General features: G+C 38.5%; 1 protein-coding gene across 5 annotated transcripts in view; it reads left to right on the top strand.

Moving 5' to 3' along the window:
• Positions 1-17,330, top strand: part of NRCAM (neuronal cell adhesion molecule) — a 340,964-nt gene extending 323,634 nt beyond the window's left edge. For all 5 annotated transcript variants that reach the window (XM_055420793.2, XM_055420789.2, XM_055420791.2 and 2 more), the window contains 2 exons: positions 1,235-1,313; positions 11,299-17,330. In XM_055420793.2, coding sequence (XP_055276768.2) covers positions 1,235-1,313; positions 11,299-11,536 — 317 coding nt within the window. In that variant the 3' untranslated portion in view covers positions 11,537-17,330. The remainder of the gene's footprint in view (positions 1-1,234; positions 1,314-11,298) is intronic.
• The last annotated feature ends 609 nt before the right edge of the window (positions 17,331-17,939 follow it).

Raw genomic sequence — 17,939 nt, 5'->3', positions numbered from 1 at the left:
GAAACAAAGATTGAAATTTCCCTCTAATGCTGCATGATAATCCGTGAAACTAAAAAGAGATCATGAGAGTCATCACGGAGACCACAATAAGTGTATCTTCCCAGAGCCATACATTTGGACTTTCTGTTCAGACATGTGCTGATCCCTTTGTATGTAATAGAAGCCTAAAACTTGCCAGGGATCAAAAGACAATTTTGGGTGATCAAATGAATCTGTCCTCTGAAGATATTAGTGACTCTACTTCCTTAGGCTTCACATGAGTCAGATGCTGAAATAGCATCTAAAACCAACAGCCTGGGACAGAAGGAAAGCATGAAGTTTTCTAAAGAAAGTAATGCATGAACTGGATCCTGATATGATGTGTAATAGTGCTTTCCCTGTACGGTTAATGTTTTGTTCAGTTTAATAGATCCAGTGAATTTCTATTTTCTTTTTACCTGGCCATTTCCCTTTCAGTGACAGGGGGAAAAAATCTACAAAAGAATAGATGTCCAAAGCAACTTGTACCCATGAATATAGTTAACAAATAGATTGGTAAAATAGGGGGAAATCTTAGAAACTTAAGACTTATTCTTCTATCAAGTGAGTAAGAAACTTGTGCCAAAATGCTTTCATGAGGTTAACTTTATCTGTTAACAAAGTATTCTAGGTTATTCTAACCTGTTCTATTTTTCTAGGTTACCTCCAAGAGACTAATACATCAAAATATATGCATAGCCCTACTGGCCTAGTGGTTAAGATTCTGGGCTTTCACTACCATGGCTTACATTCGATCCCTGACTGGGGAGGTGGGGCCAATAAATAAATGCATGGCCACATGATACATCTGGTTGTGTAACATCTATGGCATATAGAATAATTTCCCCACTGCTCTATGTCTCATCAGAGAAGACAATGGCAAGCCACTCCAGTACTGTTGCCTAGAAAATCCCATGGATGGAGGAGCCTGGTAGGCTGCAGTCCGTGGGGTCGCTAAGGGTCGGACACGACTGAGCGACTTCACTTTCACTTTCACACATTGGAGAAGGAAATGGCAACTCACTCCAGTGTTCTTGCCTGGAGAATCCCAGGGACGGGGGGAGCCTGGTGGGCTTCCGACTATGGGGTCACACAGAGTCAGACACGACTGAAGTGACTTAGCAGCAGCAGCAGCATATGTCTCATAGAGTGTACTCCTAAAGACTTTTAATAAGGAAACACAAATAGATAATAATGTTTTTCTGTAATTTTTTAGTTAAAGAAAAGGAAGATGCCCACGCAGATCCTGAAATCCAGCCTATGAAGGAAGATGATGGCACTTTTGGAGAATACAGGTGAGCCCTCTGCTTCCTAGTCACCCTTCATTCTCCCTGCCTTGCACAGATAGCGTACTCAGTCTTGCCTAGACTGGGATTCAGCCAGGAACGTGCTCTGCCTGGAATTGCCTATTTATCTCAAAAATTAGTTAAGAAACACTTCCGTGTATAAATGTTTACACATCCCTCACAGTTAAAGTAATCTCACTTTTGGTTAGGACTTAGCACTTTCACTGCCAGGACCTGGGTTTAATCCCTGGTCAGGGAACCATGATCCCACCAGCTGAATGGCATAGACCAAAAAAAAAAAAAAACTCACTTTTCATTATCAATTTCCTTTGTAGTAATAGGTTTGGCGATGGAGCGTCTCCCACTCTGGCCTGTTTTCCAGAGACCCTTGCTATAATTTATCAACATAGAAAAGCTCAAGTATTACAATAAGAGTTAAAACAATAGTACTCTACAAACCTGCATTATGAAGCAAACTATCCCTGTCATTCTCTAAGCAGTGCTTTTGTAAAACTGATGTTACTCTTTTCATCTTGGACTAGAAGGGTTTTTTTACCAAAACAGGTTCCTGTTCACCCTCCTAGGGGGGCTAGGAGGGCTTCCTTGGTAACTCAGCTGGTAAAGAATCCTCCTGGAATTCAGGAGACCCCGGTTTGATTCCTGGATCAGGAAGATCCCCTGGAGAAGGGATAGGCTACCCACTCCAGTATTCTTGGGCTTCCCTGGTGACTCAGATGGTAAAGAATCCGCCTGCAATGTGGGAGACCTGGGTTTGATCCCCGGGTTGGGACAATTCCCTGGAGAAGAAAACGGCTGCCCACTCCAGTATTCTTGCCTGGAAAATTCCATGGACAGAGAAGCCTGGCAGGCTACTGTCTATGGGGTCACAAAGAGTCGGACACTACTGAGCAACTTTCACTTCACTTCACTTCACTTCAATGACTAGGTGGTTTTAGAAGCTCTTAATTATTAAGAAATATCACAGCCCTGGAGGCAGTGTGTTAATTCACAGGGTTTTGGTAAATAAAATGTTCTTAACTTGGCTCCATCATTAAGGACAAATGTAGTATAACCTATATGCTAAATAGTTTTTTTTTAAACCAAAGAGAAAGAAGCTCTTTAAACAAAGATTTTCTTGCCTGGGGGTAAAGGTATTTAAGAAAGATAAATGATTGTTTTAGATATGTTTAAAAGCAGAAAGCAAAGATATATTTATTCAATTAAAACATTGGAATTTTGGTATTCCAAAAAAATGCATCTATTAATCAAAAATGCTTTTACACCTTGTTCTTTCTTTCTGTAAGCCTCTTGATTATATAAAGTATAATCTTTTAAATATGCACTGGGCCAGTATTGAGATTCTCTCTTGCCAGAGAAAAGGCTTTTAGGTGAAATAAAATGTGTCACTATTTGTGATTGCCAGATGATATTTATGAATAAGATATGTGTATTCATTTTTACTTATCTCTAGAGCTCATTTTTGGTATGACCATGTCAACATCACGAGGGGCAAAATAAAGCCAAGGGTAAGAAACATGAGAACTGATTGAGAAAAGCTAGGTTTTTGGTTTTTTTTTTACAAAGTTGGATTCACACCAGTCTCCACACAGATATAAGTGCTTTGCCTGTGTGTCTCAGCGCCTCAGCTTTCATTGTAATCTCCTTGCCAGAAGAGGTGACTATGATTTTTAAAACTCTTCAGAATTCTGGATCTTAGGATACAGAAAAACATCTAGTGAGGGTTGTCTTGATGTCAGATATTGACTCCAAGGCTGAAAAGGTATGAAAACATCATTCAATATCCCCACTGGTCCATCCACAAAGTAATGTTAATGCATTAAAGCAGCCTGCAGAGGGTCGCAGCCAAGGGTAGCCAGGCCTTAACTCTGGTTGAGTTGAAATCTTTGCTGATTTCATTCACTCTCCTACATATTTCTCCTATAAAGTAAGAGAGTCCAGAATTACTAAACAACTTGTTATTTTTAGTGTTCCTATGACTAGAATTCTACCCAAGATATGTGCTCCACTGTTTATTGTAATGAAGCCAAATTTTTATAGCCTGAAAAAGTTATGTATTTGCACAAACCAAAAACAAACTATTGCTCTCCATATTTTCTTCACATAGTGATGGATTTCTGTCCTACGTTATCATGCCCAAATGAACCTGGCAACATACTGCTCATTCTGTGTTTCTCAAATGTCAACTTGCTTTTATAGTTATGTGAAACCTTGATCTAATGTAGTGAGGCTTTCTCAGGGTCCCTCTTCTGCCTACTCCATTAAAACATAACTGAAATTGAGGTTGAATGTGAACTCATCTGGAATCAAGGGACTTAGTTTTGCTGTCAACTTAGCCCTTACCTTTGATTTCTTTAGATATGACATTTAATCCAAGTGTCAGGTTTTTTCCATCTATAAAATAACAGAGTTGTTCAAGTAGAGATAATCTCTGAAGGCTTCTAGTTATATGATTTCTGTGCCCCTTTATAAACCATCTACCAATGAGTTTTAATGTGATTTGGGGTTTCAGAACAGTACATAGTGAGTGTTTAGTTACTGGCCTTATTATCACCATGTTTATATTTCTTTGGTCACGTTTCTTTGTCTTGGAGTTAATTCGTATGTGGTATGTTTCTGAAGCATTTTCAAATAGCTGTTTTTAGCTAATGTCTTGAGTTTCTCAGAAGAGAAAGACTTTTCCTTGGGTTTATTAAGAACAAATTCTTTGGTTCATGTGTGAAAAAAAAAAACTTGATATTCTATAGATCTGGGAATTGCCAGAGGAGATAAGGTTCTGACAGGTGTCTTAAACCTGAAACACAACTCAGTGATTTGTTTTCATTGAAGCTGAAAGTTTGTAAGGACAATCCCACAAGTGAAATCACTTCCCAAAACACCCAGCCACCCTTTGCTACAGATGTGGTTTTGTCTTATGACTTCCTGGCATGACCTGAGAATCTTTTTGCTTTGGTTTCTTTTCTACTGGAAGAAACTAAAAAACCTTTCATTCCATCGATGTCACATGGATGAAAATGGATTCAACTGTTTATTCAATTTATAGAATTTTAAATAATACACTTAAATGTCACAAGAGTGACAATCACAAGAGTCCCTTCTCTACTTTGCACCTTCTAGAAGTTTTTGAGCTCTGTGTTATTTATTGATTCTTATTCTTTTTCATTCTGAAAATAAATTAATATTCTATCATACACAGACACACACAAAATCAGGACTATTGCCTAAATGTTAATGAATTCTGTTGATGATTTGCTTTTTCTCATGCTAGAGGATGAAGCCATTTCTACGTGATTGGCTCTGAGCCAGGGAGTATTTCATAGTGCAAAAGGGATAGAACTTCAATGGCCAAATTTGATGGGTTTTTTTTTTTCATGTACTGTAACCTTGTACTCTCACTCCAACACCCACCCCCCAAACAGTCACCCTCTGGTGGAAGCCTGTAGCTTTCTCTGTTTGTTTCTTTAATTATACAGACAGTAGGGTCTGCATCCTTACTAACATATAGAAAAGTCAGAGAAACAATGCAACCGTGTAAGTATTTTTTTATTCTTTAGATCTATCCCTTTAAAAACCTGAGTGAACATAGGTCATAAGCCATGTGACCATGGTATTGGAACTCATAGCATAAAGGGAGGCTCTTGGCATGGGAGTCTTGTCATGTGAACATGTTGCACGCATGCTAACCCATGTTCATGAGGCACGGATGATGTACACATATATTGCATTTGATATATACTTTAGATTTATTCTGCTCAGAGACATAAACTGATCATGAGCGGTATAAATAGTGACGGACTTTTAAAGGGAGTGTTTGATTTGTGAACGTCAAAAATTATTGCAGCGTGATTTGACCATGGTAGGGTGGTGACCACAGGAGAATCAGATCCAGTGGTCACAGATGTATCCATCATTGCTGCATTTTTACTTTGCAGGCATTCAATGCATACTTTCTGTGTGCACAGCTATTTTTAAAAAGTGAATCCTCTAAAATTGATTCTTTAGGGTAAGAGAAAGGAAAGGGTTGGTTCCAGTGCTTTGTCTGACATCATAAAATTGATGAAGAAAAAAATGAAAAAAAAATGTTAAAGTTAGAATTTTAAAGAATTTCTAAAATGCACACTCTTTTATTGTTATTTTACGATGAATTCATTCAGCCAATATTTATTGAGTGCCTACTGTATTATAGGCTGTGGAGATTTTAAAACCAGTAGACTCTTATCTCACTAGTTAATGGTCTAAGGAGGGATGCAGGGAAGTAAAAGGACAATCTGGGCATAGTGTAAAGAGTGTATTGAAAGGGAAGGGATATAGCCAAGGGAGCAGGGACAGGAAGCCAAAGCCAAGTGCATGGCCTTGAAGGAGGTGGCACAAGAAGTTGTCCCAGGGCGAGTAATGCAGGGGCTGAGATTTGAAGGTTCCATTCCATTGCACAACTTATAACCTTGAATAAAGATAATCATTATCCTTGACTGATATGATTATGTGTATCAAAAACATATTTTGTGGCTATATGTACTGTTTTATGATGATTTTATTACTTTTTTGGAAACTTGTTTATCTTTGCCATTCCAGGCTAAGAATTAGCATCTGACACCTCCTGTCCTTAAAAAATTCTCATAAAAACATGCATGGATTTTTTTTTAAGCTTTAAATACCACATAGCTGAATAAAGATATGATTTTTCAATGATTTTCTGTAACTTCTAAATTCCTCTTGTTTGGGAAACTACCCTTTCATACTGAAACTTGGCCACGCAGCTTCCCTTGGCACAATATCAAAAACAGTTGACTTACTCTGTCATTAGAGAATTCATCTTTGAGTTGAAAGAGGCAGGCATTCATCCAGAGCTTCATCACAGACTTGTCACCATCCATCTCATCTGGAAAGTTCTAAGTGGGTGTCTTATACAAGGTATTTCATAGGAAAAAGTCTCTCTGAGGCAGGCAGTCTGGAGTGGAGCCAAGAGGTGTGATGGCAGGTGGATGGGCACTTTGATTTGTTAGGTACTATTCACATGCCAGGCACTGTGCTGGTGCCTATATATATTTTTCTCATTTAACCAGATGCTAATTCCTGAAGTAGGACATTATATCACACGTCTTTAAAAGATCTTGAGCTGCCTCTGAACAGCTTTTCCTGGAAAGACTCTGTGAGTAGAATATCCCGTTTCCTTATTTCATGTCTTTCAAGCACAGCCCATGTTGCTATAGATTCTCACCCACTACAGCAGTCCACTCCAGCATTCTTGCCTGGAGATTCCCATGGATGGAGGAGCTCGGAAGGCAGTCCATGGGGTCACAAAGAGTCAGTCATGACTGAGCAACTAAGCACACACGCATGGCCATTAAACTGGAAAGGATGTTTCTGGGGAGCCCTTTACTGGCTGGCCATTATTCATAACTGATGTGATTGTGCGTGTAAAAATCCAAATAAATCTGTAGGAAGATATTAGAGTTCATAAGAGAGTTTAGTAATGCTGCCTAAAAAAAAAATAATAATAATGTAAAAGTCAATTATATTTCCTGCTACCAGGAAATAGTTGGAAAATAGGATTTTAAAAGTTGTCCCAGTTATGATAGCTGATTCATGTTGATTTATGGCAGAAATCAACACAACATTGTAAAGCAATTATCCTCCAATTTTAAAAAAAAAATTTTTTTTTAATGGAAAGAAAATGTTGCTACAAAAAAAATTTTCCAATGTGTAGCCTGCCAGGCTCCTCTGTCCGTAGAATTCTCCAGGTAAGAGTACTGCAGTGAGTAGCCATTCCCTTCTCCAGGGAATCTTCCCAACCCAGAGATCAAGCCAGAGTCTCCTGCATTGCAGGTGGATTCTTTACCATCTGAGCCAGCAGCGAAGCCCAGATTTTCCAATAGGATAATGTTAAAATTTTTTTTGATGTAGGAATAAAACCAACAAAAAATCTTCCTATATTTCCATTTCAGGGTCCAATATTCTATTCCACTCATAAGTTTGTCTATCTCTGCACCAAAACTAAACTGCCTTAATATAGGGTGAGTCTTGATAGCTAGTAGGTCAAATCCTCCAACTTTGTGATTCTTCCTCAAGAAATTTTAAATATTCTTGACTCTTTTCATGTTCTTATATATCTTAGAATCAGCTTGCCAAGATCCATATAAAAGCCTGCTGTGTTTTTACTGGGAATAAACTGAATCTAAAAAACAATGTAAAGAAAGTTAACACATTTACCAGAGGTCTTCCTGTTCATGGTTATGGTATATCCCTCCGTTTATTTACCTCTTATTTAATAGCTTTGAATGCAAGTTTCATTTTCTTCATGGGAATCTTACACATATTTTGTTGGATTTGTTCTTATCTGCTTTATATTTTTGTGGTATCCTAAATGGAATTATTTTTAAAATTTTATTTTCCAATTGTTTGCAAGTACTTAGATCAAACTTACTTTTACGCTAATATGATATTAAGCAATGTTACTAAGCTCTCTTTTTATTCTAATGTTTGCCTGTAGGTTCCTTCCAATTTTTTACATATATAATCATACTATTTATGAATAATGATGGTTCTCTTCTTAATACTTGTGCCTTCTATTTCTTTTTCTCATCATGTCACTTAGTATTTCTAATTCAGTTTTGATTAGAGTTGTTATTTCTGATGTTAAACAAGAAACTTTCAACACTCACCATCAAGGATGATATTAACTCAGGGTTTCTTATAGACACATTTAAGAAAGAGACTTCTGTCCCTAGTATATTAAAGTTTTATTGTGAATGAAACTTTTTCCTAAATCCTTTTTTCAGATTTTACCTTTATGGTAAAAGTTTTACCATAGAACATTTTTTATAAATCTACTGGGATAATCATATTTTTTTTCCTTTTGCAAAAATGGTGAATTACATAAACTGGTGTTTTAATGCTGCAATAAGCTTGCATTCTTGGTCATGCTGGTCATGCTATATTCTCTTTTTAGCTGATTGCTAAATTCTATTTGCTCATGATTTGTTTGAGATTTTCTCATCTATGTTCCTAAGTGAAATTAACCTGTAATGTTACTTTTACTTTCTCAAAGTGTTCTTGTTGGTTTTAGATATCAGTGTTATATAGTGTTATACTATCTCACAAAATGAACGGTTCCTCTGACATGTCAAATTTGAACATGTTCAAAACTGGACCACCAATCTTCTAGCCCAAACATGCTGCATTCCAGAATAAGGGTAATTCCATCCTTCATGCTACTCAAACCAGAAATGTTGGTGGTGTCTTTTTCTCTGTTTCTTTCATATCCAACCCATCAGAAAGTCCTATTGGTGCAGTCTTCAGATTATGTCTGTAATACCACTTTGTACCAGCCCAGTGTTCCACTCTGTCCCGAGTCACAGTCCTCTCACTCTTGAATTATCACAGTGATCTCCCTGGCCCCCTGGAGCAGGAGTTGGCTAACTTTCTGTAAGAGGTCCGATGATAAGTATTTTAGACTTCACAGGTTGCACAGTTTCTGTTGCAACTCTACAATTCTGTTATAGTACTGAAGCAGCTATAGAGAATATGTAATAAATGAGCACAGCCCAATTTTGGTGTAGTTCACCAACCCCTCACTCTAGGGTAGGCTATTTGCAATACTGATGCCAGTAATCCTTTAAAAATGTAAATCATATCAGGTCACTCATCCACTGAATTCCCTCCATTGACTTCCTATCTCACTCAGAGTGAGACAGATCCTTACATGGCCTGATCCATCACCTCTTTACTTTAATCTCAATCTCTCTCTCCCCTCTCTCCTTCTCTCCCACTCCAAGCTCCTTTTCCATTCCTAGAACAGGCTTGCCCTACTACAGGGCATCTGAACTACTTACCCATGTCATAATGGCTCTCCCTCCAGCTGTCTGCCTGACTAACTCAACTCTTTTAAGTCTTTGATCAGATATCACTTCTTAACAAGGCCCTCTCTGGAAATCCTACTTGAATGTCAACTTTCCATCCCCTCCCCTGACACCCTCCATTCTCTTCACTCAGCTCTGTATTTTCCATAGAACTAATCACCTTCTGACACACTCTGTAACTAATTTTTGAAATATGTTGATTGTCTGTATTTTCCCCTTCAAAAAGTAAACTTAGTGAAGGTTTTAGTCTATTTTGTTTGTTGCTATATCTCCAGTGACTCAAACCTGCCTTAGAGTAGGCACTAAATAGACTTTTATTAGATGTATGGTGGGTGGGTGGATGGATGAATCAAAGAAATGTCATAGACTAGAATTGCCTGGAGTGTACACCTTGGAGCATTAGTTCTCTAAAGCAGAATAATACTAATAGTTGGGATCAAGGTAACAAAATTCTGCTCATCATTAAATTCTTCAGTGGAATTTTCTCACCAAGTTATGGGCAATAATTCACAGGAAGTATTCAAGCACAGCTTAGAAGCTAATGATTAAATGCCAAAAATGTGCAAGTTATTATTGCACCAGGTTGGAGACTGGCTGCTATGTCCCCTGACATTTCCCAGACACAGGCTATTCCAAAATTCTGTGATTTCTCCCCCGTTATTTATTAACAGCAGTGATAATATCATTTATTCAGTTTGTGACAAGCACTTGTGTATTGCCAACACAAGTAATTTTCAATAGCATATATCAATGTCATATAAAGCCAATATTATTTTCCAGTCTTGAAATTTTCTTCTTGGTGAAAAACTGGAGACCCTAGTAAGAATTATTGGCCAGAATATTCATATACCACAAAATATTTGTATCTTGGCTTGAAAGAAGTTCTTTTTCAAAGGAAAGGGAACAGTAAAGTCCTAGCACAAGTTGCTAGGTGAAATATTACAGCTCAGGGGGCCTCTCTTTTACATGAAATCTTTCCAATTTTTTTAAACTAATGTTGTTTATGTTTCCCATTTTTGTTCTTTGAAAGAATACAAAATATGTCATTGCTTTTTTTCCTTTTTATTTTTTAAACCAAATATTACCTGTTAAGGACTAGGTCAGCATGCATACCTAGTTATTTGACCATTTGAGTGAATGCTCTGAAATATAGTAATTACTCTTCTACTTCCAGATGTTATGCTTAGGGGTTTAACAGAGATATAAGCAATTATATAGAGAGTCCTACACACTTTTATTAAGTTGCACTCCTCAGATTACCATCTGATATGGATCGGCTGCGTAACACACTGGGGAGAAGGGAGTAGTGGGGTAAAGACGAAGGCAGGAAATACTGGCTTTTATGTTTGGGCATCACTCACACTTGTCAGAATACATTGACACACTACTAATAGTACAGATGTAATGCCCTGAAGGTAACTTATGTTTCTTTCCAAATTAATAAATCTTTACCCATTAACTAATCAAAAATAATACTGTATACAATCAGTATAAGGACTTTGCTTTTTTTCTTAGGCTATTTTCATTTGTTTCTTCTGCATCCCTTTAATGGAATGTGTAGGTCTCTTGAAAGGTAAGGTTCAAGTTTACAAGTCTGGCCTGCACTCAATAACACAATGATCTGAGATGCAGGATTTTGCTTCTTGCTCAGAAAAACAAAAATCCATATCTCACACTTAACCAAAATCATTCTCCATTCATATCCAAAGAATCAGCGATATTATGCAGTTTAACATACTAACTTCCCTACCATAAGCTTTTACACCCTTTTGAATTCTAATAGTGATGATTTTCAACTTTTTTCAATTATTCCTTTGGTAATGCTTGTGACAATTTCTGAGTTGCTTCCAAATCAGGGGCCAGAATCTGTCATTGATTATTGACATCACCCTGCGAAACCATCCACCTGTCGAAGACTTCATGATTAAACCATTTCTGCACTTGACTTTCATTCCAACCACATTCCAGTCATTGAAGGACACCTGGCAATTAGATTGGGCTAGAGAAGCTCAGGGCACCAAATGCTTCCTCATAATTTGCATGCCTGATCTTTGAGAACCAAGTATTTTACCTAAGGGCCCATCTTGACGAACATGTTTTATCTTTTTTTTTTCCAGTGATACGGAAGACCACAAGCCTTTAAAAAAAGGCAGTCGAACACCTTCAGACAGGACTGTGAAAAAGGAAGATAGCGATGACAGCCTAGTTGACTATGGAGAGGGAGTGAATGGCCAGTTCAATGAGGACGGCTCCTTTATCGGACAGTACAGTGGTAAGAAAGAGAAAGAACCAGCTGAAGGAAACGAAAGCTCAGAGGCACCATCTCCTGTCAACGCCATGAATTCATTTGTCTAATCTGTGAGCTCTTTGCCAATATCCAACTGTTCTCAAATGTTTATCTTAATAAGCACTTGTCTGTCCGCCTTCTCATACTATGAACATAGAGGCAGAAAGTCTGTGTGCTGCTGGGTGTTCATATGATGAGAACTGTCAAAGCAAGAACGTAACTCAGTCAAATGGTATCTTAATGTGAACTGCAGTGCGAAGTGCATACTTTTCCATTCAACATAGGTCATCTTGATTTCCTAAGAACTGATAAAAAAAAAATACAACATCATCAACAGATAATCTTCTACCCACTTTGGGATACAGTTCAATAGGTTGCATGAAAAATGCTGCACCTTTAAAGGCTATACCTGTGTATGTTATTCAAACATGGGTTGGTACTTTGTTTGATACTCTCCTCCGCTGAACCCCTAAGTAGGAATTCCGTTTTCATTGTCAAGAGTGTTACTGTAGTATTCTCTAGAACTTCAATGTCTTTGTGGACATTGTCATGAAATTGGTGACTCTATGTCTAGCTGTTGTTAGTCTTTTTGGGAGACTGTTAGGAACCATATGTACAATATATACTTGCTAAATGAGTTACTTATGACAGGTACATTTGCTGATGCTTACTGAGACCCTCTTACCTGCTCTTTGCTCCTCTTATTCTTTTGACCTCTTAATCATCAAGGTATTATACTGGTACAGTGTTCTACTTTTTACATCCTCTCTCTATCCTGTTCTGTGATTTTTAGCAGTAAACAATGTGTATCACAATGTATTTTGGCACTTGTGCCAGACCAAGAGAATCTCAAACAGATCACTCCAATTAAATTTCAAAAATTATTCCAGAAAGCACAGGGCAAGACATGCAGTGCCTTCAGATGATAAGCATTCCACAGCATACTGCCTTCTATATCATTTGGTACAGTCAATTCGGAGTCCTAGATTACTGTCATTGTCTAAAAGTCATTTGGAAAAGGCAGAGTTCATGAAGATGGCAATGTTGGGGTAAAAAAAGGAACTGTGACAGTAAAATGAGGACAGTTTATTTTAAGGAGCATTTTCCCCCATATGTATAAAAAGAAAAGTTTTATCACCAACTGGAGCATATGATGGTCTCTTATGGTTTCTATTAAAACAAGTCACATTCAGTAAGAAAGATGTCAACTTGGTAGAAAAATTTTTTTAAAGTTATTTCCAAAAAAAAGCACGTAAAGCAAAGCAACAGGAATATATTTTTCTCTAAGTCATTACCTATGTGGCAGCTTTGAAACTCTGCAGCATTAAACAGTATGTATGCAAATTACATGGATGCCTTGCAGAATCTAAGAAATTTGACAAGTGCTAACAAGGCCAACAGTCAAAGGGATTACATCTGTGGTTTTGAAAATAAGCATATATATTCTACCAGCTTCATAAATAATATCTTTCAAATGGTTTCCTTCCTCATATGAAATTCTATAACAACCTATGGTTGAAGGAATGCTCAGTTTCATTTGCCAATAAATTGGTTTCTCATAACTTGCATCAAGTTTAATTTTAAGTAAAGCTTTTTATATGTAGATATTTTGTTGAATTTGTAAATACACTTAGAGTGTAGATGCTATATGCTTAGGGGTGTTACATACAAATAAACATGCCAACAATGTTTATGTTGTACTGTATAAAATGTTAGCTAATTAATACAGTGTGTGGGATTGGAAAGCATTTACTTAAATGCCTTCTGGGGTTTTATTTTCTCTTTTTGCTGTGAAACTGAAAGAGTGAACTATTTTCCATACAGACAGCAGGTTTCTAGAAGAAATTTTCAGAGCTTTGCCTAAGCACAGTTTGAAGTAATCCCGGGTAAAGATGGCCCTACATAGTTTAACGTCTCCAGTATTCACTTTTCACAGATCAGCCTTTCTTGTGGAAATCCAGAAAGACCGGACAGGTTTGCCTTGGCATCAGAGAGCACAAAGATAAGTTACTTCAAATTTACCAGTGTATGGGGGTGGGGTGGGGGGACAAGAACAGTATAGTTTTCCTCTTTCACAATGGTAGATGCTAAATTTATCTGTGCATAAAGGGGTCATTTCTGTACCAGTGCAACAGAGTTTGTATTAAAAATTAAATGTGGTTTTAAAAGTCCTTCTCTCTTTTGTAATATATCATGTTCCTAGTGGAATATGAATGTCCGAGTAATGGTGTATGTAACAGTACAGGCAGATGTGACTGGATTTCCATCAAAAAAGTAACTATTAAAGAGTCATGATCTCTTTGTGATTCTTAACTTCTTCAAACCTAGAGTTCCTAATGTTTTATTTTATTTTTTTTATTGGCTGCATCACATTGCTTGAAGGATTCTTAGTTCCCTGACCAGGGATCAAACCTTGGACCCCGGCAGTGGAAACTCAGAGTCCTAACCACTGGACCAACAGGGAATTCTCCCTAATGTTTTAAAATATAATGCAGAGTTTGATTTTTGCTTTTAAAAGGCAGAGAAAAAGTTAAATGAAAAGCAAAACAATATGAAAAAGAGCTAATAAAAGAGGGGCATATCAAACATTGTAATGCAAAGCAGGAATAGATATTAACCAGCCTTTGGAGAAACAGTCTGAGAAGTTAGATGCTGCTTCCTTTCCTGAAGCCTAATTACCATGAGCCTGTTCCCTCGTGTCATCCTTTCTTCTACCTGCCTGGACCTCCACCGTCTCCAGCCATGGCAACTGGATTCCTTAACTTCTCCTGCTTGATGAAACAGCTTGAGTGTGGACAAGTAGCACTGACAGATGTGTCATCCACCCCCTTCTCAGCAGCCCAGTTCTTCTTGAGTCGCATACTTGTCCAGCTCTGCAGATAGCCAAGACCTGGCTTGTTCCTCCACCTGCCCTTGGTCCCAGCTTTCTACCTGTAAGACCTTGTGCTGGCACAGAGCTCCCCCTCCCTACACAGTTACGTGGATACCAATGTGATACATACATCAGCTGAACGATGCTAACAGGCCCTCTGTAGACCTTAGTCCTTCTACCATGGAGAGCGTTCACTTTTGAGCAGCAAGTCAGGGTCTCCAGTCTATACCACGGGCCAGATTCAGTCTGCGTCCTTAGACCACATCATCAGTCACAGGTCAGTTTAGCAACACGGCCTGGCCAGTTGTAAGCCTGACCACAAAAAGCATTGGTTTGCTGATGCCTTCTTGTTCAGATGGTTTATAATGGCCCTGCTTTACTTTTGTTGCTCTCTCTTTTTTTTCTTTTTTGTAAATTTAAATTTTATTGAAGACCTAAGATGTGAAAATTCTAAAAATAATGTAATTGGTATTTCTGTAATTTAAAGTATAATGATTAATTTTACTTCTGTAATTTAAGTAATTTCAGCAAGCCTTTTTTTATAGTTCGTTTCTTTAAGATCTATGTTTATAAATTGACTTCACAAGCTGGAGAAGACATTAGATAATTGATATAACCCAGTGTAACCTGGTTTACTTTTAATGTCTGATAAAATAATTGGAAGTAGCTGTGGAGGCAGAGGAAAGAAATGTGAAGAACTGAGACTTCTTACCCCAACTAAGCATCTCTCTCCTGCTCATGAGAATTTTCTACAAATTGCCACCAGAGGGCTCCTGTACCTTATTCAATGTAAAACAAAACAAAAAACTGGGAAAACAAAGCCTCTGGAGAAATAGTGCCAAGGACCTTTGGTAATCAGACTGGATCTGATCATGCAGAAAACGACTGCCTGCTGTAACTGGGAGAAACGGAGTTGGCAGCTTTCTCTGAGGAGTTCACAACCTGCCGGGAGTACATCTGTGTCACCACGAGCCTCATCAGTATCTCCTTCCTCGTATGGTGGCCCGGTGGCTGGTGGCCCATCGGCAGAGCGAAAGGAGGAGGAGTCGGCCTCCTGGCTCCCGCCAGACAACCTCACCTGCAAGCTGGTAGTTGTGAAGGAGGGGCAGGATCCTAAAGTGGTCCCTCCCCTTTCTCCCCATCATGCCATCTTGTCTGCCACAAGTGGTTTGATATTTTGTGTCTGGTTAACACAGTAAGCACAGTTTAAGCACAGACAGCTTTTCTTATTCACTAAAGCAGGAGAGGGAAAAACTACTCCCAGAGTATTTATATTAAAGAAGCAAACTGAGGTATAAATGCTGCAAGGGGAAGGCATGGGGTCCTTGAGAGCAAGTGATGGAGGAGACTGAGCTGTGCAGGGTAGTCAGGAGGCTTCCCTGAGAAGCTGGGAGCTGGGGGACAGTAGGACCCAGGAGGAGAAGGCAGGATAAAGCCACTGCCCAGGAGAGGCCCTTGTGTCAGGAGCAGATGCCTGGGCCAGAGCATACTGAGCCCTGAGCACCAAAGGGTAGGTTTTTGTATTTAGTCAAGGTGCAGTGGAAAGTGGGGAGTAATTAAAAAGGTTAAGGAAAAGGGTCATATGACCAGATCCGTTTGTGAATGAGGTGGAATTCTTAGGATTTAGTGTCGAGAATGGGCTGGAAAGGAGCAAGGAAGGTTGGTAAGAAGCCACTTGGAAGCTTCACAGTTGTTTGGTAAGAGATGATAGAGGTTGGATCAAGATCATATCACTGGAGATGGAGAGAAGTGGGTGGATTCTAAAGATATTTAGGAATGAAGTTAATGGGAGTGCTAGAGCAGATATGGGAGGATGATGGAAAGGGAGAGATCCAAGATGGTGCTTAGATTCCTGATTTGTCTAACCAGACAGTATATTCCTCTTTATTTCTATAGCCATCAAACCTCTCCAGTCTCACTCAACGTGTTCTGGAGACACTGTCTTGCTTCAGCTGTAGCTATTTAGCTATCATCTCAGCGAGTGACTCAACCACTTTTTTTTAATCAACAAACTTTGTGCCTGTGTTTGTGCGCTTGAGTAGGAGCAAACTAGGCCTGCACATTGGACTCACCTGGGGAGCGTTGAAAGTCCTCCTGCCTGCCCACTCACTCCATCGTGTCTCTGTTCTAATTGTCTGAGACGTAGCCTGGCATCAGAATTTCTCAAAGCTCCCCAGATGATTCTGATGTACAGGCAAGACTGAAACCGGCCATAGGGAACATGTTCCTACACTCTTGTATGTGCGTTTAAAGTATTTAATGAACAGTGTTTTGAATACATTTCTTCGTACAGGTTGATCTCAAATTATCTTGTATTTGTCCCAGTAACAAACAACGATAACATATCTAGGGAAAATGGACTCCGCATCGTTGGTGGGATTATAAAATGGTTCTTTGAAAAACAGTTTGGCTGTTTCTTAAAATGTTAAATATAAGTTTACCTTATGACCCAGACATTTCATTTCTGGTATGTACTGAAAAAGAAATGGAAAAATATGTCTATGCAAAGACTTGTATACAAATGTTCAAAGGTGCATTCATCATAATAGCCAAACAACATTAGTTCCCAGATGTCCGGGAACTAATGAATGCATAAAAATAATGTGGTCTATCCATGCAATTAAACAATGAATCCATATAATTAAATAAGATACTATTTAATAGTTTTTTAAAGTACTAATACCTACTGCAACATAGGGGACCAAGGGTAGCATTATGTTAAATTAAAAAGCCACACAGAAGACCACATACTGCATGATTCCATTTATTTGAAATGTCCAAAAAAGCAAGTCTAAAGCAAAGTAGGTTGTCTGGGAATGGGAACAGGGATTACTGTAAATTGGCCAGAGGGATTTTTCTAGATTGATGTAAATGTTCTAAATCTGGACCAGTGCTGACAGTGGCACAACTTGATAAATTTACTAAAAATCACTGAATTGTATACCTAAGTGAATCTGTGGAATGTAAATTATACCTCAATAAAGCTGTAAGACAAAGCATCCCTAAGCTTATGTGTGTCTGAGAGTGATCAGGGTTGTGTATAAATGAGCCTTGTGATGAGTATAGAACCACAGGATAGGTCACTTCCCCTCCCCGCCCTCCTGTTTTTTTCAGGAGACCCCACAAGATCAGTGGTTCTCCAAGTATGGTCCCTGGAACAGCCACATCAGCACTACTGAGCAGCGCAAATTCTGGACCCACCCCAGATCGACTGAATCAGTTCTAGGGGTGGAGACCAGCATCTGCGTTTTCACAGCACTCTAGGTGATTCTGATGCCTCCTAACATGTGGCCAACACTAGAGTCAACCTCCACTCCAGTCTCTCCTCTCTCCTACCTGTAGGCATAGAAGGGATTTACCTTCTGAGATGAAAAGAAGAAACTAGGCTCTTTTCATAACAGCAAAATAAGCTGAATTAATGAAGTGTTCATCATCAGGTAATAGAAAAAAAAAATTCTGTTGTATCAGACCAACATTTATAGTAATGAAATACTAACCACAATAAAGAGGAATAAACTACTGATACAGGTCAATCATTCTGCTGGAAGAATCCAAACAAGTTTCATTTGTGTGAAACACTGGAACAAGCAAAACCAATC

This window comes from Moschus berezovskii, chromosome 3 (assembly GCF_049115385.1).
Source record: "Moschus berezovskii isolate FMDL1 chromosome 3, NW_MosBer_1.0, whole genome shotgun sequence".
NCBI lineage: Eukaryota > Metazoa > Chordata > Mammalia > Artiodactyla > Moschidae > Moschus > Moschus berezovskii.
This window is presented reverse-complemented; position numbering and strand designations above follow the sequence as displayed.